This window comes from Eleutherodactylus coqui, chromosome 3 (genome assembly GCF_035609145.1).
Source record: "Eleutherodactylus coqui strain aEleCoq1 chromosome 3, aEleCoq1.hap1, whole genome shotgun sequence".
Classification (NCBI taxonomy): Eukaryota; Metazoa; Chordata; class Amphibia; order Anura; family Eleutherodactylidae; genus Eleutherodactylus; species Eleutherodactylus coqui.
Genome location: NC_089839.1, coordinates 120886375 through 120907164, shown reverse-complemented (window position 1 = coordinate 120907164; position 20790 = coordinate 120886375). Strand labels below are relative to the sequence as shown.

Sequence of the window (20790 nt, the reverse complement as noted above, 5' to 3'; positions counted from 1 at the left end):
AATAAATTTTTTTTGCCTTTTGCTTTCCTTGAATTAATTCAAAAACTGTGGGATAAAAATACCCAGTACACCCCTAGATAAATTCGTTAAGCGGTCTAGTTTTCAAAATGGGGTCATTTGTGGGGGTTTCCTATGGTATTGGGCGCTAAAGAGCTCTACAAGTGTGCTATGGGGCCTAAAACGCCTTCAAGCTAAATTTCTGTACTCCATTTTGGGCCCCGTTGTGCATCCAGACATAAGATTAGGGCCACAATGGGTATATTTCTAAACACAGGACAAACAGGGGGGTCCATTTTGGGGTGTAAATCCTCATTTTATGTGCACTATAAAAAAAAAAAAATGTCTTTAAAATTACATTTGCAAAAATATGAAATTTTAGTTTTTCTCCTTTAAATTGAATTCCTGAAAAAAAAACTGGGGTCAAAATACTCATGACACCCCTCAGTCAATATATCAAGGGGTGTAGTTTTTAAAGTGCGGTCATTTGTGAGGGGTATCTATCATTCTGACACCTATCAGCCCTTGCAATCTTGGCTTGGTGTTGGAAAACAAAGTGTTCCTCAAAATGCTGAAAATTAATGTTAAATTTGTATGTCTAAATGGTTAAAAAAAAGTTTTTCAAATGTGCATCCAGAATAAAGGGATGGAGATATATATTTTAGTAAGAATTTGTACAGTATGTTTGCACATATTTGATGTATAAGGGTGCCTACCCACTGGCGTTTTTTTTTTGTTTTCGCAGCATTTTTTTTCTCCTGGGGTCTATGGGACTTGTAATGTTAAAATCGCGATCGCGCAAAATCGCAATTTACTGCGAATTGCGGTAAATTGCGATTTTGCGCAATCGCGATTTTAACATTACAAGTGCCATAGACCCCTGCAGAAAAAAAAAGCTGCGAAAACAAAAAAAAAAAGCCAGTGGGTAGGCACCCTTATACATCAAATATGTGCAAACATACTATACAAACTCTTACTAAAATATATATCTCCATCCCTTTATTCTGGATGCACATTTGAAAAACTTTTTTTAACCATTCAAAAAATGCTGCGAATTTCGCAGGGAAAAAAAAAAAAAAAACACCAGTGGGTAGGCACCTTTACAATAGAAAATGTGAAAACAATTTTTTCAAAATGTTCCCAGTATTGGCATTTAATAAATATACACAAATTATATTGGACTATTTTCACCACCTAAATGAAATACAACATGTGGCGAAAAAACAATGTCCGAATCACTTGGATATGCAAAACGTTTACGGAGCTATTCTATGTTAAAGTGACTGTCAGATTTCCAAAATTTGGCCTCGTCATTAAGACACAAACAGGCTTTGTCACTAAGGGGTAAATGATTGGTGCATGAGCCAACACTGATTGTGACACTTGTACAGAATGAACGAATTAGCATTCGCAGCCACCATATTCACACCGTCCTGTGTGACAGCCCAAAATAAATTGTTAGTACCTACCTGTCCATACCGGATGACTGCAGAAGCTTTCCAAAGGCCGGCTGCACACGAGCGTGACGGGCTCCGCCGCGGAATATTCCATGGCGAAGCCCGTCACGGCGCCCCCCAGAGACCCCATACTTACCAGCGGATCCGGCATTTTCGCTCCCGCATGACGCTTTCCCGCCTGCCGCGTCACATGACGCGGCCGACCGTGTCATGTGACGCGGCGGCGGTAGGCGGGAAAGCGTTTTCACGCTATCTTCCGCTGTGCTACAGATAGCGTGAATGGACGGCTTCCATTGACTGCAATGGAAGCCGTCAGCGCGTACACCCGCGGCAAATAGAGCATGCCGCGGGTGAGGACAGGAGATTTCACGGTGCGGAATTCCGCACTGCGTGCCCTGAGCTATTAGGTTCAATAGAACCTAATAGCTGCGGGCAGCGTAGCGGATTTTCGCCGCGAATTACGCGGCGGAAATCCGTTCGTGGGAAGGAGGCCTAATACAGTATATCACGCTTCAAACCCAAGCTTCCCCCCCACCACCACCACCCCCACCCCGAACTCTCCCACCTTGGTTCTCCCGTTGATCCGGAAGTTGCCCAGTTTGGTGCCGCAGTGCCGGATAAGATCGTCCATGCTGGTCATCAGGTGCCCCACGGCTCTGCAGCCAACCTCCTTGCCCTCCACCCAGGTGATCTGGTCCCCACGGATGTCCTTGGGCGAGTCGCTCTTCTGGCTGACCAGCTGGCCGTCCGTAAAGCGCCCCGTGCTGTGTAGCGCCCGCACCTCCCCCGCAATCTTCTCGCCGAGCTCCGGCCCCAGGAAGTCGTCCAGCACGCAGATGCCGTGGCGGCTCATGCAAGGGATGATGTACTCCAGCGCCAGCTTCTGCAGCGGCGGCCTGTGGTGGCCGTTGGGCCGCTCCTCCCCGCGCCGGCCACTCCCGCCGCCGCACGCCTCGCCTGACTTCTGCGTGTAGTCCTCCTCGTTGAGCGCCCGCAGCGTGGCGCCTCCGACCACCAATTCCCGCTGCTTGCCATGCGGGGCAGCGGCTGCCGCGCTTTCCGTCTCCCGACCATCCCGCTTGCTCTGTTCGGCGCTCTTGCACACCAGCTTATGCTTTTTCCAGTCCTGCCGCTGGTGCTCCTTGCTGCAGTAGAAGGAGTTCCGGCAGCGGCCGCAGCGCAGCAGGTTCTCTATCTTGCCGCACAGCTCGCAGTACTGCCGGTCCCCGTCACTCTCGTTGCTGCCCTCGCAGCCCGGGCCGCCGCCTCCGCCGGCCATGATGAGGCTCGCCGCCGCCTCCTCCTTGTCGTCGCGTCTGAAGCTCTGCGCGTTTTTCGCCAGCCCGCTGCCACCAGAACTCCGCGAATACCTCAGTGGCGCTGCGGGCCCGCTAGCATGCCGACCAGACACGTGTGTTCACCTGTCACACATGCACAACGCGGCCGCTACTCGAGGATGGCCGCGGCTCCACCAGACCGCCAGCCACCGCGGCGCTCCACACACGAGGCGTTGGCCGTCCGCCCGGGAGCCCAGGAAATAGAGCATGAAGCGCGAGAGGAGCCCTGCTTTTCCTTCCTCTCCAGGAGAAGGACCTTTGTTGACGTCACAGTCATGTGACCTGGCTCCCCGACCACGTGATGGTGGCAATTTCCTCAACTATGAAATAGCGGAAGAATGTGTGAGCTGGCGACAGCTCGCCTTTCACTGGTGGGCGAGGCGCATATTATCAATTTCTGCAACACCTCTGCCCTATTCAGCAATTCCAGTAACCTGATTGGTTGTTTGGGTTTGCTGTTTCAACCTGTTTGGTTAGGGTAGAGGTGCAGCAGAAATTGATTATATGTGGGCGGGGCTATTGGGCCCAGACGTGTATGGCTGTTGGGGAGCACTAGTACAGAAGAGGTGGGTTGTCCTGAGACTATTAGGGTGCATTCACATGAACGTATATCGGCTCGGTTTTCACGCCGAGCCGATATACGTTGTCCTCGTGAGCCAGGAGCAGGAACTGAGCTCCTGCCTCCTCTCCGCCCCTCTGCATTAGTCGGCGTGAAAACCGAGCCGATATACGTCGTCCTCATCTGCAGGGGGGGAGGTTGGAAGAGCCAGGAGGAGGAACTGAGCTCCTGCCCCCTTTCTGCCTCCTCTCCGCCCCTCTGCACTATTTACAAGGGAAGAAGGCGGGACAGGGCGTGGCTAAGTTCCGCGAATTAGCCCCGCCCCTGTTCCGTCTCTCCCTATTGCAAGTAGTGCAGAGGGGCGGAGAGGGGGCGGGAGCTCAGTTCCTGCTCCTGACTCTTCCACCCCCCCCCCCCCCCCCCCCGGAAGATGAGGACATCGTATATCGGCTCGGCATGAAAAACGAGCCGATATACGTTCTTGTGAATGCAGCCTGAGGGTGCGGGCAGACGAGCGCATAAACGGCGCGTTTTTGCGACCAAACGTATATACGTGACCATCTGAGGTAATGGTTTCGAATGTATTCGTTCACATGGGCGATTTTACGGCGCGTAAAAACGGTAATTCGAAAAAAAACGGAACATATGCGACCGAAATACGCGCCAACGCATATTCGATCGCCGAAAAGACCGTTTGCAAAGTAGGAACAAACGAAAATACGCTTTCTAGCTCTGGTCGTGATCGGTGAAAAACGATCGCTCGGGCGATTATACGTTGCGCTCGTGCGAACATAAATACGCCTACGCTCGTCTGCCCGCACCCTGAGGGCGCGGGCAGACGAGCGTGTATACGGCGCTGGAAAACGTCGCATCGTGTATACGTTCCCATAGTTACAGGCATGATCTAGTGAATGAGTGCACACGAGCAAATGTACGTCGCGTAAAGTCGTCGATGTTGAAAAAATGCGTTCATACGCGACGTTCATACGAGAATGTGCGAAAACGGAGTTCGCGGCGTATTAGCGTTATACTTTCAAAATCCACAGTGTATTGCAATTATGCTGATTACATACAATTGCTTAGTGCTTGCAGCTGGTGTGAATTGTCGATGCGTAGCCGAAATGGCGGCGAAAGTGTTAACTACTTAATTATACACACACCTGTCGTTGAGCGATGGTAGCAAATAAAAAAGTGATTGTGCCAGTGTACATTGGGCTTCAGAACGGTTTCCGTGTCTGTCGCCTAAAATTTGTTTACCCAACATGAACAAATTAATACCCGCCGTCGAGGCACGTCCACCTCTGTGGGACATAAGGCACAGACATTACCGGAATACGGCGAAAAAAGAAACCCTGTGGCGAGAAGTTGCCCGAATAACCTACGAACTGGAATGGAGCCGTGCAAGCTATGAGCAGCGTGCGACGTTGGGTAAGTTGGAAAAATGTAATTTGTTTTTAAATGCTTTGTGCGCATAGCCTGTGTACAAGCTGCAGTGCAAACGGAACCCGACTTTTTTGAATTTCACGAAAAACTATTGCTCTCGATTTCCAGGTTTGGCTGCGCTGATTTGCCATTACCTGTGGCGTGTGTTTTCCCTGTGATAACAAATTGTCGCACCATTGTCGCCTATTGTTGGTCTTATATCCACACTATGAAAAGCAACATGTCCGGGGGAATTGGTATTTTTTTGGGGTTCATTTCATTAACCATACCGTTTGCACCGTTAACACTTGCTTTGCATAGTCGCAACACATGCGCCTATTTGTTTGGCCTTCTATACACACTTTGAAATCCAAAAAGTCATTTGAAAATGGTGTATCCGTTGGTTTGTCTCTCCGGAATGATACCGTTTGTACCGTTAACACTTGCTTAACAAAGTCCCACAAAATGCGCATATTTTTGGGCCCTTATACACACTTTTAATTGCAAAACTGTTATTTGAAAAAGGCGTATGCGGTTATTTGTGTTTCCAGATTGATACCGTTTTGTCCGTAAGCATTTGCTTAACATAGTCGCAACAAATGCGCATCTTTATTTGGCCGTATATACACACTTTGCAATGGGAAATGTTCGTTGAAACGGGTGTATGCGTTTTTTTTTTTTGCTCTTTCATGAATGATTCCGTTTGCACTGTTCACACTTGTTTTACATAGTCGCAACAAATGCGCATCTTCTTTGGGCCCTATATTCGCTTTGAAATGCCAAATGTTCGCTGAAAATGCCGTATGCGGTTGTTGGCGTTTCCCGAATGCTACCGTTTGCACCGTTAACACTTGCTTTACATACTCCCTACAAATGCACATATTTTTGGGGCCTTTTACACACTCTGATTTGGAAAATGTTCTTTGAAAAAGGCGCATGCGGTTCTTTGTGCTTCCTGATTGATAACGTTTGGTCCGTTAACACTTGCTTGACATAGTCGCCACAAATGCGCATCATTTTTTGGGCCTAATATACACACTGTGCAATGCGAAATGTTCGTTAAAAATGGTGTATGCGATTGTTTGTCTTTCAGGAATGATTCCGTTTGCATCGTTCACACTTGCTTAACATAGTCGCAACTAATGCGCATCTCCTTTGGCCCTTATATGCTCTTTGAAATGCAAAATGTTCGCTTAAAATGGCGTATGCGGCTGTTAGACTTTTCAGATTGTTACCGTTTGCACCTTTGACACGTGCTTTACATTGTCCTTCTTTGCTGTATGTAGATTTATAGTTAAATGAGCAGCCTTTGTTGAAAACTATTGTTACATTTTTAAATGCAGTTGGCGATGCGCAGCGCCGATGGAAGTTGGCGATGCGCAGCGCCGATGGAAGTCGGCGCGCGATCAGTACCGGCGAGAGGCACGCATGGCAGATAGCCAAAAAGCCGAAAAGACCGTTTGCAAAGTAGGAACAAACGAAAATACGCTTTCTAGCTCTGGTCGTGATCGGCGAAAAACGATCGCTCGGGCGATTATACGTTGCGCTCGTGCGAACGTAAATACGCCTACGCTCGTCTGCCCGCACCCTCAAGGGTGCGCCAACGCATATTTGATGGCCGAAAAGATAGTTTGCAAAGTAGGAACAAACGATAATACGCTTTTTAGCTCTGGTCATGATCGCCGAAAAACGTTCTTTCCGGCGATTAAACGTTGCGCACGTGCGAACGTACATATGCCTACGCTCGAGTGACCGCGCCCTTACACAGAGATGTCTTCATTAGTACATTGGGATGTTTTAATTGGTAAATGGAGTTGTCTTATTAGTATATTGGGGTGTGTTCATCAATACAAAGGGGTGTATTATCACTGCATTGTGGTGTCTTTATTATAGAAGACAAAAACCTCTGGCACTTCCGTGGATACAGGATAAAAAACAGTAGGCTGGAACGGCACACGTCATGGGGCGGAGCTACGCGATGACGCGTACAAGGGGGCGGAGCCAAAACGCTGATGCTTCCGAGACCAGCCGAAGGGAGAAGATCCATCTGCGCAAGCGCGTCTAAAAAAGCAAGAAGACACCGAAGTTAGACGGCACCATGGCGACGGGGACGCCAGCAACGGAGCAGGTAAGTGAATAACTTCTGTATGGCTCATATTTAATGCACGATGTATATTACAAAGTGCATTAATATGGCCATACAGAAGTGTATAACCCCACTTGATTTCGCGAGACAACCCCTTTAAACATACAAAAGAACCAATGGAGGAGCCAGAAATCACAGCCAATAACAAAATAATATTCATTATGCTACATCTGTGGACAGCAAGCCATATAAAACACAAGAACACAATCACATTTATTATTTTGTATTTACAAATAACATTATCTTTAAAAAACAAATAAATGGTATTATTGTATCTTGACACCACCAGCAAGTGCAGGTCGAGTCAGGATAGACAGGGGGGTGATGCCCTCTGTGTCTGATTGGCTGCCCAGCTGCCAAAGGTCTAGGTCCTGGAAGGCCACTAAACGTGTTTAAAAGGCATACAGCGGCCTCCAGGTCGGAGGACTGGACTGGCTGTGTACAGCAAGCAAGAAGTATTCTGACGTTTTGAAGTGAGTAGTCAGGAACAAGCATATGTATAGTGAGAGCTCAGACGAGCAGGTGTTTATTTCCGTTATTGGTTATGTTTCTGCTGCAATAAACCCAGGCAAAGCCTGGACTAAAGAACGTTGTTGCCTGGTGTCACTGTCTCTGGCCGCGGATGCCCACGCTGCTACTGCCCCTAAACGCTAATCCCTCACAATATATATATAAATGAATGTCTGTCTGTCCTTTTATGCATTACTACACCATTCATCCAATCGCCATGAAACTTTGGGAAGTTGTTGTGTACACTCCTGGGAAGATTACTGGCAGAGTACAACTATCCTACGATAGGTGGTGCGCGTGCGAGCATCGTCGACAGTTATGCCCCCAGACAAAGATCGTTTGATTTCCATCTCAAGCACGAAAGCAAAAAGGCATTACGAGCAAGCGTGTTCAACTACAAAATGATGCATCCGCCAAACATTTCGCAGGACAATTGCTGGATATTGAGAATGCTGAGGTAAAATGAAAGCTGTGCTGTGATTGGTTGCTATTTCTTATACTGCTGAGGTAACATGAAAGCTGTGCTGTGATTGGTTGCTATATGTTATACTGCTGAGGTAACATGAAAGCTGCGCTGTGATTGGTTGTTATATATTATACCGCTGAGGTAACTTGAAAGCTGCGCTGTGATTGGTTGTTATCAAGATATATAAAAAGGAATGTATGTATGTATGTCTGTCTTCGCAGCAACGCGCGACGGGTAAGCTAGTAGGTTATAAATCTTAGGTTAACTGTTAATCCGGGTTTACAGGTAGGTAGGATCTATTAGGTATTGATCCAGGGAACAGTCTGATTGCCATTAGGGAGTCGGGAAGGAGTTTTTTTCCCCAAAAGGGCTATTTGGCTTCTGCTCTTGGGGTTTTTTGCCTTCCCCTGGATCAACACAGGAGGATAGACAGGCTGGACTACATGGACATTGTCTTCATTCGGCCTAACGAACTATGTTACTATGTTATACATATCACCAAGACTTCAGCACGAAAGCTTTGTGAGACGCCCCCTACAACTTGGCCTCCACCCGAAGATACCAACTGATGACCAAATCACTTAACCTCCCCCTTACATCCCCCCCTCCCCCTTTTTTCTTCTTTCTCCATCTTTCCTACTCATCTTTATGTAAAATGAATTTATATGCCTTCCCTCTTACTTTTACTTGCTTCTGAGCGATACTAAAGAAGTTAACCCTTTCCAGTCCAATGTCGGGCCTGCCCCGACATCATCATTTTCCTCCACAGCTCCGATGTCGGGGCAGGCCCGACACTGCAGTGCAGGAGTGGATCTGCACCCGATCGTCAGGCACATCGGGTGCAGATGCACTCCTTTACTGGTCGTCATCGAGGACCCCCGAGGAGAAGGCAGAAAGGGTTTTTAACCCTTTCTGCCCACTCCTTTACACATTACATAGCGCTCAATTAGCGCTATGCAATGCATAGATTCCGGCCGGCGATCATGTGACCGCCGGTGTTACCTGACCCCCGACGGTCACATGAACGCCGAGCCGGGAGCCTGCACCGTGCAAGGACCTGCTTACCTGACCGGCGTCTTGTGCATTCTCCTTCTGTCTCCCGACCCGGCGATCATGTGACCGCCAGGTGTCACCTGACCCCAGCGGTCACATGATCGCCGAGCCGGGAGGCAGAAGGAGAATGCACAAGACGCCGGTCAGGTAAGCAGGTCCCTCCCTGCACCCTCCTGAACTCTGTCAGATCAGGAGGGTGCAGGGAAAATGTATTTTTTCTCACCCATTCTCCCAGCTCCAATTTATTTGCAGCTGGGGAGAATGGGTGAGAAAAAATAAATGGATTGGAAAGGGTTAAAGAAAGCACTCGAAATCATCCAAGTCATGAGAAGACTGTCTGCAGTTTGATTTGTTGTTTTTAGTTAAGAGTTGCGGGTTCTACAAAGCAGCCCCATGGGGGCATTTCTATTAAGTTTAGTCACCTGGTGGATGACGCGGGAGGCTTGCGACAGAGTCTCTACCCACTTCCCTCAATAGGCTAGACGCCACTACGTGCCGTCTAATCTCTGGTTCACACCAGACGAGCACCTACTCCTGAGAGTCTAGGACACAATCCCTGAACTGACAGATTCTTACATTTCTGTCACCCTACTACCTCTGCCATGTCTAATCTCCTACTCTTCCCCTCAATCCCCCCGTTTCCCCCGACGGCGGCCTGTGCTAATAACCTACCAACATGATGAACACCTCTTTCTGCACATACAAGGCTAGAGAACTAAACTGCCAGTCCAAGAGGGGACAGATCGTCGCTCATATGCACAAAAAGCGTATACTCATTGCCATGTTTCAAGAAACCCATTTCAAAAGCGGCCGGGTCCCAAAGTGTAATAACAAGTTTTATTCCCAGTGGTACCATAGTATCCACCCCAACAAAAAAATCATGTGGAGTTTCCATAGCCATACACAAAAGCTATAATCCCCTATAATCTTCTCGCATCTAAGGCAGACCTGGAGGGCAGATACCTCTTCCTAAAAGTGGAACTAGGAGTTAAAGTGCTTGCAATAGCTTACGTTTATTTCCCTAATTTAGGCCAAACAGCCTTCATGATTCGAGTGCTGGGAGAACTGGCTCGATTTGCCTCACGGAACACCATTATCCTTGGAGGGGACCTAAACGTTTGCATGGACCTGCGCCTTGACTTGTCATCAAGTAAGTCTGGCATTTCCCTGGCGGCTGTACGTAGACTACGGAGGCAATTGATCACCCGTAAACTCATTAATCTCTGGAGGACTCTACACCCAGAGGTCAAGGACTTTAGTCACTATTCCTCCGCACACAACAGCTACAGTAGGCTGGATTATTTATCTCGCACGCCCTTCTAGACCTAGCGCCCATAAGTTCGATTGGCAGGATAGTATGGTCGGACCACGCACCGGTATATGGGACTTTAGCGAAAAGAGACACGGGGAATGGGCAACGCCACTGGCGCCTAAATGACAGTCTTCTGGGAGATTTTTGTTGCCTGAACGAGATACGCCAGGCCATCAAAAATTTCACAGAAACCCACAAAACAGATAAACGGCTCCACACATTAAATGGGAAGCCCTGAAATGTGTCATTTGAGGGATCTTTATCTCGCATGGTGCCAGACTCAAGAGAGAGAGTGTGGGTAAACTAACAGACCTGTTGACAAAGCTGGATACCGCAGAACAATCCAACAAAACAAAAGCAACAGCACCCCTAGGTACAGAAATCTCTTCATTACGTCATCAGATCCTGGCATTAATGGACCAGGCCTCCTTTTGTGCCAGAGATAAAATGAGAGGAGGATACTACGAATATGGAAACAAATGCAACTCCTGGCTAGCAAGAGCGTTTAATCCACAAGAATCACACTCATATATTTTTGCACTGACTTCTTCCGGAGGAGAGAAAGTACATGCCAGCACAGAAATAGTGGAGTGCTTCCGTAGATACTATAAGGACCTCTACAACATTAGCGACGGCAACCCGGCCCCTGGGGAATCTGGAGATACGGGAATGGCATCTTACTTGGACGAATACGCTCCGGGTCCCATCTCCACGGAGGAGTCGAGGGCACTAAAGGTTGATATAGCGGAGCAGGAAGTACTAGAGGGAATCCAGAAACTAAAAATTGGCAAAAGTCCAGGGCCAGATGGCTTCACGCCTAGATTTTATAAGACTTACGAGGACCTACTAGCTCCCCTATTTTGCCAATCCTTTAACGCGGTTTCCAGGTCCTACCCATTTCCACCTCAGGCACTGCAGGCAACCATAACAGTGATCCCAAAACCCGGTTAAGACCCGCTTCAGTGTGGGAGCTATCGGCCTATCTCCCTTTTAAATGTGGACACGAAAATCTTCGCCAGAATAATCGCTACCCGATGACAACCCCTTGTACCAGGGCTGATACATGAAGATCAGGTGGGTTTTGTCCTAGGCCGTGAGGCAAGGAATAACACCATACGAACCCTGTCTCTGATTGAAAGGGCTCAGCAGGAAGGGACGCCTCGATTGATGCCGAAAAGGCACTCGACCGTGTAGACTAGGGCTTCTTAGAGGCCATACTTCAAAAAATAGGCCTTGGACCCAGGTTGCGTAATTGGATCATGGCCCTATATAACAGACCTACTATGCGGATACGGGTCAACGGTAGGCTCTCATCTACAGTAGATATTCGCAATAACACAAGACAGGGTTGCCCCCTATCACCCACCCTCTGTCTTAGTCATGAAGTCCCTGGCAAATGCTATAAGACGGAACCCAGACATAAGCGGCTTTCAAACCCCACATTCTGAACACAAAATGGCTTCATTTGCGGCCGACTTGCTTGTATACCTGACCAACACCCAAACTAGTATACCAACCATATTACAGGAGTTTAAAAAATATAGTCAGTATAGCAACTTTAAAATAAATATTTACAAGTCTGAAATCCTAAATATAACTATACCCCTCTCAGAAGCCGCCCATCTAAAATCCCGATTTCCGCTGAGATGGAAAGATGATCATATCAAATACCTGAGACTCCATATCCCCTCCAAACTAGATGATCTGTTTAATCTCAATCACGGGCCCCTTTGCTGCTCGCTGGAGAGGGACCTGGAGAGGTGGTGATCTCTAAGCCTGTCATGGTTTGGCAGGATCAACACGATTAAAATGAACAACTCCCCAGGTTCCTCTACCTGTTTCAGACACTGCCGATCCAGATCCCAAAAAGCTTTTTCACGCGACTGAGAAGAGCACTGACGAAGTTTGTATGGAGCGGTACTAGACCCAGGCTAAGGTACAAAGTCTTAACACAAAAGAAGACAATGGGGGGAGTGGGGTCCCAGATCTTACAAAGTATCATAAAGCGGCAATAAGTAAGTGTGTACTTGATATAATGCTTCGGAGATCCTCAAAGCGCTGGGTTGAGCTTGAGCAGGACTCAGCCCCATTTAAAGCCCAGGGAGTGTTCTGGCTGAAAGGGAGCCTGGGAAGATGGGGGATCACAGTCTCCACATTCCTGGGTTCAATTCTAAACCAGTGGGATAGTTTCACAGTAAGAACAGGTCTGATATCGGTACCCGGCCCCTGGACACCCCTAGTAGGTAATTCAGATTTCCCGCTGGGTGTAAGGGGCCTACCCCTCCTGGACAGGATTCCAGTCCCTAGACTCCGGGACGTAATGACGGAGGGCGGGATCAAACCAATGGGAGAGATGATAGGGGAGGGAGCCCTGGTAGCCGGTGCATGGTTCCAACACCTGCAATTAAACCACTTCATCCGAACACATGGCCAGGTCTCAGAGATAATGCACCAGTCTACCGCTTTTGAAGAGCTGTGTGCAACGACTCCCAAGAGGAGAGGGGAGATCTCCGTGGTCTACGATATGTTGATAACCGGGGACACGCGAGACGCAGAAACGAGATTCAAAAGAGGCTGGGAGAGAGATCTGGGACGGCATCTGGAGGATAGTGACTGGGTCAAATCGCTAACCATGACCCATAAAATGTCGATCTCTGGTAGACACCAGGAACTAAATTACAAAATTTTGTCTAGGTGGTACCGTATCCCGGCACCTAGCTAAAATGTATCCCAACGCCAGCAGTAACTGTTGGAGATGCCTGGATAGCCTAGGATCGATGATCCACATATGTTGGTCCTGCTCCCAGGTCTCCTCTCTGTCGAAAGAGATAAACGCCCTATACAACGCCCTCACCGCGGGGAAAGTCTCCCTTTCCCCGGAGATCGCTCTTCTCTCCATCCTCCCAGGCTCTATAAATTCGAATAAGAAGGGAGTCCTCAGATTCTTTCTTCTAGCCACGAGACAGGTGATACCACAGCTGTGGAACACCACGGTGGCTCCTACACGCTTAATGTGGGTAAAAGCTACGGATGACATTATGTACATCGAAGAACTGAGGGCAAGGGACGACTCTAAATACTCTGCCCACTACGCTACGTGGGCGACATGGATAACCTTCCGCTCATCTACCAAATTGAACGCATGGGTAACTAACGGTGTGTTATAATCTTAAACAAAGCCACTACGAATTATCAGGATTGATGAAACTCGCACCTGGATGGCCGCTGGCCGATTACGCCCCTGCCCACCTTGGTCCTTATAGGGCCGTTGGAGACCTCCCCCGCCCCTCCTACAATCTTCTCTATATCCCCCTCTCTTCTCTCACCCCCTGTCGTCCTTCTCTCATCTCTCTCTTTTCCCCTACTAGCAAGATTGATGTCAGGACTTGATAGTGTCGACATGAATCCCACTCCCGGGGCTGGGAGATTTCGCCTCCCTCCCTTACGTATCTAAACATACTAAAATTCCCTGTATTTGGTTACAACCTGTTAACAAATTTTAAGACATATGGCACATGCATCCAACTTGGGTTCACCCAAGGAAGAATCTAGATAACTACCTAATGGAGAGACTACGGGTATTGCTGGACATCCGACGATAGCGTAATGTGCCGATGTAAGTTTATTTCTTATTTTTTTATTGAAGAGATGTTTTACAGCAAACGTGATTGACTGTATACCTTATTGATACTTCAATAAAATATATATTGAACATTAAAATCTGCTTGCAACATCAGATTACAAAGCAAGAGAAAGACAGAACAGGTAATATGCATGGTGCTTTGAACCCATGTATGCTGTGTTCTAAAATGGTAAGTGAAAAGAAAGCATTATTATAATAAAAAAGTCACCCTGCGTGGTCGGACAACTCCTTTAAGTTATTGGTGTATCTTGTCTCTACTAAAGTTATGGGTGGAGACATGGGCTGGCCAGATTGGCTGCCAGATACATACCTGCACCGAGCTAAGGACATTTTCTGAAGCCACTTTTTTGAAAATAGGTAAACGGTTCAAAAAAATATTTTTAATATGACGGAATTCTGAACTATATGCAGTGGAGAAGACTAATCCTGATTTTTACATTTTTTTGTTCAAATATATCTTCCCTGTCATTCAATAAAGATTTTCTCTCTTTCATTGTGGCTTTAAATTTTGCTTGGTCTATTAACCGTTTAGGGTATCCACGTTCCTTTAAATGTTCACTTACTGCTCCATTTTCTGCCTTTGTACTTCTGCTAAAAAACGAAGGTTTAAATTATTTTTATTTAGGTGTTCAATAAAGTTTGGTATGGCTGACTGCTCGCCGTCCCAGGTCATAATGAGATCATCAATAAAACGGCTATACCAAACCAAAGTAGCTTATATAAATAATGGCCAGAGAAGGTGAGAATTTAACTTCCATGGAAGCTCTAGTTAATTGGACAAAGAATTGTGCATTAAATGCAAAGAAGTTGTGAGTAAGCAGATATTCTACTGCAATAATCACAAATTCCTGCAAAGCAATGGAAAAATTAGCACATTCATTCAGAAACCAACTTAGTGACTGCAATGCCAAATAATGAGGTATGGATGTGTAAAGGGACTGAATGCCACTCACAATCCAATAATAGTTTGATTTCCACAAAGTGCCTTTATTAGTGCATTGGGGGTGTCTTCATCAGTACGTCAGGGGTGTTTTCATTACTACATTGGGGTAACTTTATCAGTACATTGAGATGTCTTCAGGGTGTCTTTATCAGTACATTGAGGTGACTTCATTAGTACATTGGGATGTCTTCATCAGCACAGCAGGGTGTCTTCAGTATTTGCAGGTGTCTTTCGGGGGACATCATGTGTATATTGGGGTGTCTTCATCAGTACAGCGGGGTGTCTAGGGTGTTCAGGGTGTTTTATTAGTAGATAGGGATGTTTCATCAGAACGTTGGGGTTTCTTGAACAGTGCAACGGGCTGCCAGCATCAGTACATTTGGATGTCTTCCTCAGTACATCAGGGAGACTTCATTAGAACATTGGGATGTCTTCATCAGTACATGGAGTGTCTTTTGGATGTCTTCTTCAGTACATGGGGATGTCTTCATTAGTACATTGGGTTGACTTCATCAGTGCATTGTGGTGTCTTAATTAGTATGTTGAGGTGTTTTCGGGTTGTTTTCATCATTACATCAAAGTGTCTTCCTCAGTACATTGGGGTGTCTTCATTAGTACTTTTGGGTGACTTCATCAGTACATGGGGTGTTTTATCAGTGCATACTGGTGACTTCATTGGTATGTTGGGGTGTCTTCATCAGTGCATCAGGTTGGCTGATCAGTATATCGGGTTGACTTCATTAGTATATTTGGGTGCCTTCATGGTGTCTTCATCAGTTTATCGGGGTGATTTCATTAGTACATTGGGGTGTCTTTCTCAATACATTGGAATGTCTTCATCAGTACATCGCGGTGTCTTTATTAATACATCGGGGTGACTTTATCGGGATGTCTTCATTAGTACATGGAGTGTCTTTGGGAGGTCTTCATCAGTACATGGGGGTGTCTTCCCTAGTACATTGGGGTGACGTCATCAGCGCATTGTGGTGTCTATATTAGTATGTTGGGGAGTTTTCGGGGTGTCTTCCTCAGTACATTGGGGTATATAAGTGCATCGGGGTGTCTTCATCAGTTCATTGGGGTGATTTCATTAGTACATTGGGGTGTCTTCATCAGTACATCGCGGTATCTTTATTAGTACATCGGGGTGACTTAATCAGAACGTCGTGATGGCTTCATCAGTAAATGGAATGTCTTTGGGATGTCTTCATCAGTACATAGGAGTGTCTGCATTAATACATCAGTGTGACTTCATCAGTACATTGCTGTGGCTTCATTGGTACGTTGGAGTGTCTTCATCAGTGCATCAAAGTGTCTTACTCAATACATTGGGGTGTCTTCATTGGTATGTTGGGGTGTCTTCAGTGAATTGGGGTGTCCTTATTAGTACATTGGGGTGTCTTCATCAGTTTATTTGGGTGACTTCATTTGTAAATTAGGGGAAACGTCATCAGTACATTGGGATGTTATTCTTCAGTACATGGGGGTCTTTGAAGTGCCTTGTTCAGTACATTGGGGTGTCTTTATTAGTACATCGCGGTGACTTCATCAGAAAATCGGGGTGTCTTCATCAGTACTTTGGAGTGTCATCAGTACATGTAGGTGTCTTCATCTGTGCATTGCGATGTTTTCATTAGTAGATTGCGGTGTCTTATCGGTACATACTAGTGACTTCAGCAGTACATGTCTTTGGGTTGTCCTCACTGCATCGGGGTATCTTCATCAGGGCATTGGGGGATCTTCATCTGTAAATCAAGGTGTTTTCGTCAGTACTTTGTGGTTTTGTCATCAGTTTTTTTGGGGTGTCTTCATCAGCACTTTGGGTTGTCTTTATTAGTACATTGGGGTGTCTTCATGAGTACATTGTGGTGTCCTCATCAGTTTATCCGGGTGATTTCATTAGTATATTGCGGTAATTTCATCAGTACATTGGGATGTCTTCTTCAGTACATGGGGGTGTCTTTGGAGTGTCTTCATCAATACATTGCAGTGACTTCATCAGTACATCAACACACCCCGATCAGTACATTACATAGTAACATAGTATGCTAGGCCGAATGAAGACAACGTCCTTCTAGTTCAGCCTGTTAATAGTTTCTACCTGTCTATAAGACCCGGGTCAACAACTCGCTGCTCCCCTAAAATCTATATCCTGCAATATCCTTCCACTCCAGAAAGACATCTAGTCCCCTCTTAAATTCCTCTATGGATTTTGCCATCACCACGTCCTCAGGCAGAGAGTTCCACAGTCTCACTGCTCTTACAGTAAAGAACCCTTTTCTGTGTTGGTGATGAAACCTGCTTTCTTCTAGACGTAGCGGATACTCTCTTGTTACCGTAGCAGTCCTGGGTATAAACAGATCATGGGAGAGATCTTTGTATTGTCCCCTAATGTATTTATACATGGTAATTTGATCGCCCCTTAGCTGTCTTTTTTCCAGGGTAAATAATCCCAATTTTGATAGCCTCTCTGGGTATTCCAGTCCCTTCGTTCCATGTATTAGTTTAGTTGCCCTTTTTTGAACCCCCTCAAGCACTGCAACATCTTTCCTAAGCACCAGTGTCCAGAACTGTACGCAGTATTCCATGTGGGGCCTAACAAGTGCCTTATATAGTGGGAGAATAATGTTTTCGTCCCTCGCTCCTATACCTCTTTTATGTTCAAAAGTATTTTATTAAATTTTTACAACATATAACTTACAATATTGTCTGTCCGTGTTAAGCAGAATTGCAAAATTACGTTTCTAGTGGTTATTAAAGATGCAATATAACCCCTTAGTGACCAAGCCTGTTTGTGCCTTAATGACCAGGCCAAATTTTGCAAATCTGACACGTGTCACTTTAGCATGGAAAAAGACCAGAAAGGTTTTGCATATCCAAGCGATTCTGACATTGTTTTTTCGCCACATATTGTACTTCATTAAGGTGGAAAAAAAAGACCGATAGAATTTGTGTTTATTTATTAAAAGCGCCAAAATTGGGAAAATTTTGAAAAAATCGTCATTTTTTCACATTTCCAACTGCAATATCTCAAATATGTGCAAACATAATATAGAAATTTTTGCTAAGATTTATATTTCCATCCATTTACTTTATTTTGGGCGCACATTGGAAAAACTTTCGGAGACGTACAAATGTAACATTACTTTTCAGCATTTTGAGGAACACTTTGTTTTCCTACACCAATCCAAGATTGGAAAGGCTCATAGGAGTCAAAATGATAGCTACCCCCACAAGTGACCCCATTTTAAAAACTACACCCTTTAACGTATTCACTGAGGGGTGTCAGGAGTATTTTAACCCCACAGTTTGTTTTCAGGAATCAATGCAATTTAGAAGAGAAAAACTAAAATTTCATATTTTTGCAAATATGTCATTTTAAAGACAGGACTTTTTTCTATAGTACACATGAAAATTAGGATTTGCACCCCAGAATGGATACCCCTGTTTGTCCCGTGCTCAGAAACATACCCATTGTGGCCCTAATCTTACGTTTGGATGCACAATGGGGCCCAAAATGAAAGGAGCAACCGGTGGCTTTCGGAACAGAAATTTTGCTTGAAGGAGATTTAGGCCCCATTGCCCACTTGTAGAGCCATTGAGTGACCAAAACTATGGAGAACACCCACAAGTGACCCTATTTTGAAAAGTAGACCCCTTAACGAATTTATCTAGGGGTACGATGACTTTTTTGACTTCACAGTTTTTGAATGAATCTAAGCCAAGCCGAAGGAAAAAAATTACGATTTTCATTTTTTGGGTAATTCTGTCATTTTAAAAGCAGTTTTTTGTACAGGACATATATGAATGAAGAATTGCACCCCAAAATGGATACCCCTGTTTCTCCCGTGCTCAGAAACAACCCATTGTGGCCCTAATCATATGTCTGGATGCACAATGGGGCCCAAAATGAAAAAAGCAACCGGTGGCTTTCGGAACAGAAATTTTGCTTGAAGGAGATTTAGTCCCCATTGCCCACTTGTAGAGCCATTGAGTGACCAAAACGATGGAGAACCCCCACAAGTGACCCTATTTTGAAAAGTAGACCCCCTAACGAATTTCTCTAGGGGTATGATGACTTTTTTGACTTCACAGTTTTTGAATGAATCTAAGCCAAGCAGAAGGAAAAAATTATGATTTTCATTTTTTTGGCAATTGTGTCAATTTTAAAACTTTTTTTTTTTTGGAAATTGTACGTAGGAATGAAGACGTTCACCCCAAAATGGATACCCCCGTTTGTCCCGTGTTCAGAAACCTACCCATTGTGGCCCTAATCTACTTAAAGGAAACATAGCTAGGCCTATAATGGAAGGAGCACCCGTTGGATTTCAGGGTACAACGGAATAAATTCCAGTCCCCATTGCCCACATGTAGAGCCATTGAGTGTCCAAAACGATAGAGACCCCCCACAATTGACCCCATTTTAAAAACTAGACCCCTTAACAAATTCATCTAGGGGTGTACTGCATATTTTGACCCCAAAGTATTTGAATGAATCTAAGCAAAGCAAAAGGAAAAAATTACGATTTTCATTTGTTTGGCAATTTTGTCAATTGAAAAACTGTTTTTTTTTGTACAGTGTACATAGGCATGAAGACTTTCACCCCAAAATGGATACCCCTGTTTGTCCCGTGTTGAGAAACATACCCATTGTGGCCCTAATCTACTTACAGGACACATGGCTAGGCCCATAATGGAGGGAATGCCCGCTGGATTTCAGGGCAGAACTGAATAAATTCCAGGCCCCATTGCCCACTTATACGGAAAAAAAATTGACTTCCTAAAAATAATCCTCCCCCCGCCATCCCCATTTTTTGGCATTCCCTAAATATTAGATAAAGGTAATAATATAAACTGCGTTTTATGTCCAAAGACAGGGGTAATTACGGAGGCTGGTTGGGTTGGGCACATGGGGCAAGAAAACCAGGTATCCCCCCCCCCCTCCTCTCATGTATTTTGGGGGGTATTTCGTAACCTCAGCGGCGGGGATGGGGTGTAGAAAGTGGCGCTGTGAGGCTTTGTAATCTTGCTGCGGTGCAGCGGTCTCACAGAGAAGGCGCTCAACAAGCTGCTCCTGGAAGCGCAGGAAGACGAACGTTCCCGGGGCTTCTTGTAAATTACGGATTACTGGTAGCGGTCTGAATAACGCTGGGCTCATGTAGCCGTAGGCGGAATCCGCTTGCCGAGGCCCGCAGCGGATTCCAGCTGTGAGCCCGGCTGTGACCCTGCGTACGGTTGCGTAATGTACTGCGCATAACTGCCTACTCACACAGGCGGTTTTTTGTTTGCATTTCCCGCGCCATCGCTTAGAGATGACCCGGGTACCCGCAGCCCGTACACAATGTGTTTGCATATGGGGTGCGAGTATATCCGCGGTCATAGAGCACAAAGGGCTCTAGGTCGCAGATATTCGTGGTAAAATATAGCATGCTGTGTTCTGTTTCTGCGAGTGGATTACGTAATTCCGACCCGCTAATTGGGGGGAATTGTGTAATCCAATGCATGCAATTGATCCGTGGATTACCGCTGATCAAGCGCATGCAGAACCCGTAATTCCTCTCCGGTCATGTGTGACCGGCCTAATGTTAGATCGCTACTTTATCACGTGACCGGGGACCGCTCAACGAGGCCACCGGTCACTGCTCCAAGCACTCAGCGACCGTTGGTCGCTGGGAGCAAGGAGATTTAAAATTTCCTGGGCTTCCCGGCTCCTGCGAATGTGTCCGGCATGTTGCCGGCGGGCGCATGCGCAGCAGCCGGAAGGGTCTATGGAGGATAATCGCATCTGGATTCAAATGCAGAAGCCTCCGAGAAGATGTTTCATCTCCCCCAACCGATCGCATCGGTGAGGGGAAATGAAACTGCCACTTTTTAAAGAACTGTTACGTGATCGCCATTATGCATTGGATAACGGCGATCACGTGACCAGTAACCGCATACCGCGG

General features: G+C 46.1%; 1 protein-coding gene across 2 annotated transcripts in view; it reads right to left on the bottom strand.

Moving 5' to 3' along the window:
* EGLN1 (egl-9 family hypoxia inducible factor 1) overlaps window positions 1-3083 on the bottom strand; it is a 48404-nt gene extending 45321 nt beyond the window's left edge. The window contains exon 1 of one of the 2 annotated variants that reach the window (XM_066596038.1): window positions 2020-3083. In XM_066596038.1, coding sequence (XP_066452135.1) covers window positions 2020-2733 — 714 coding nt within the window. In that variant the 5' untranslated portion in view covers window positions 2734-3083. The remainder of the gene's footprint in view (window positions 1-2019) is intronic. The other variant, XM_066596037.1, reaches the window with a different exon arrangement.
* Between the last annotated feature and the right edge of the window lie 17707 nt (window positions 3084-20790).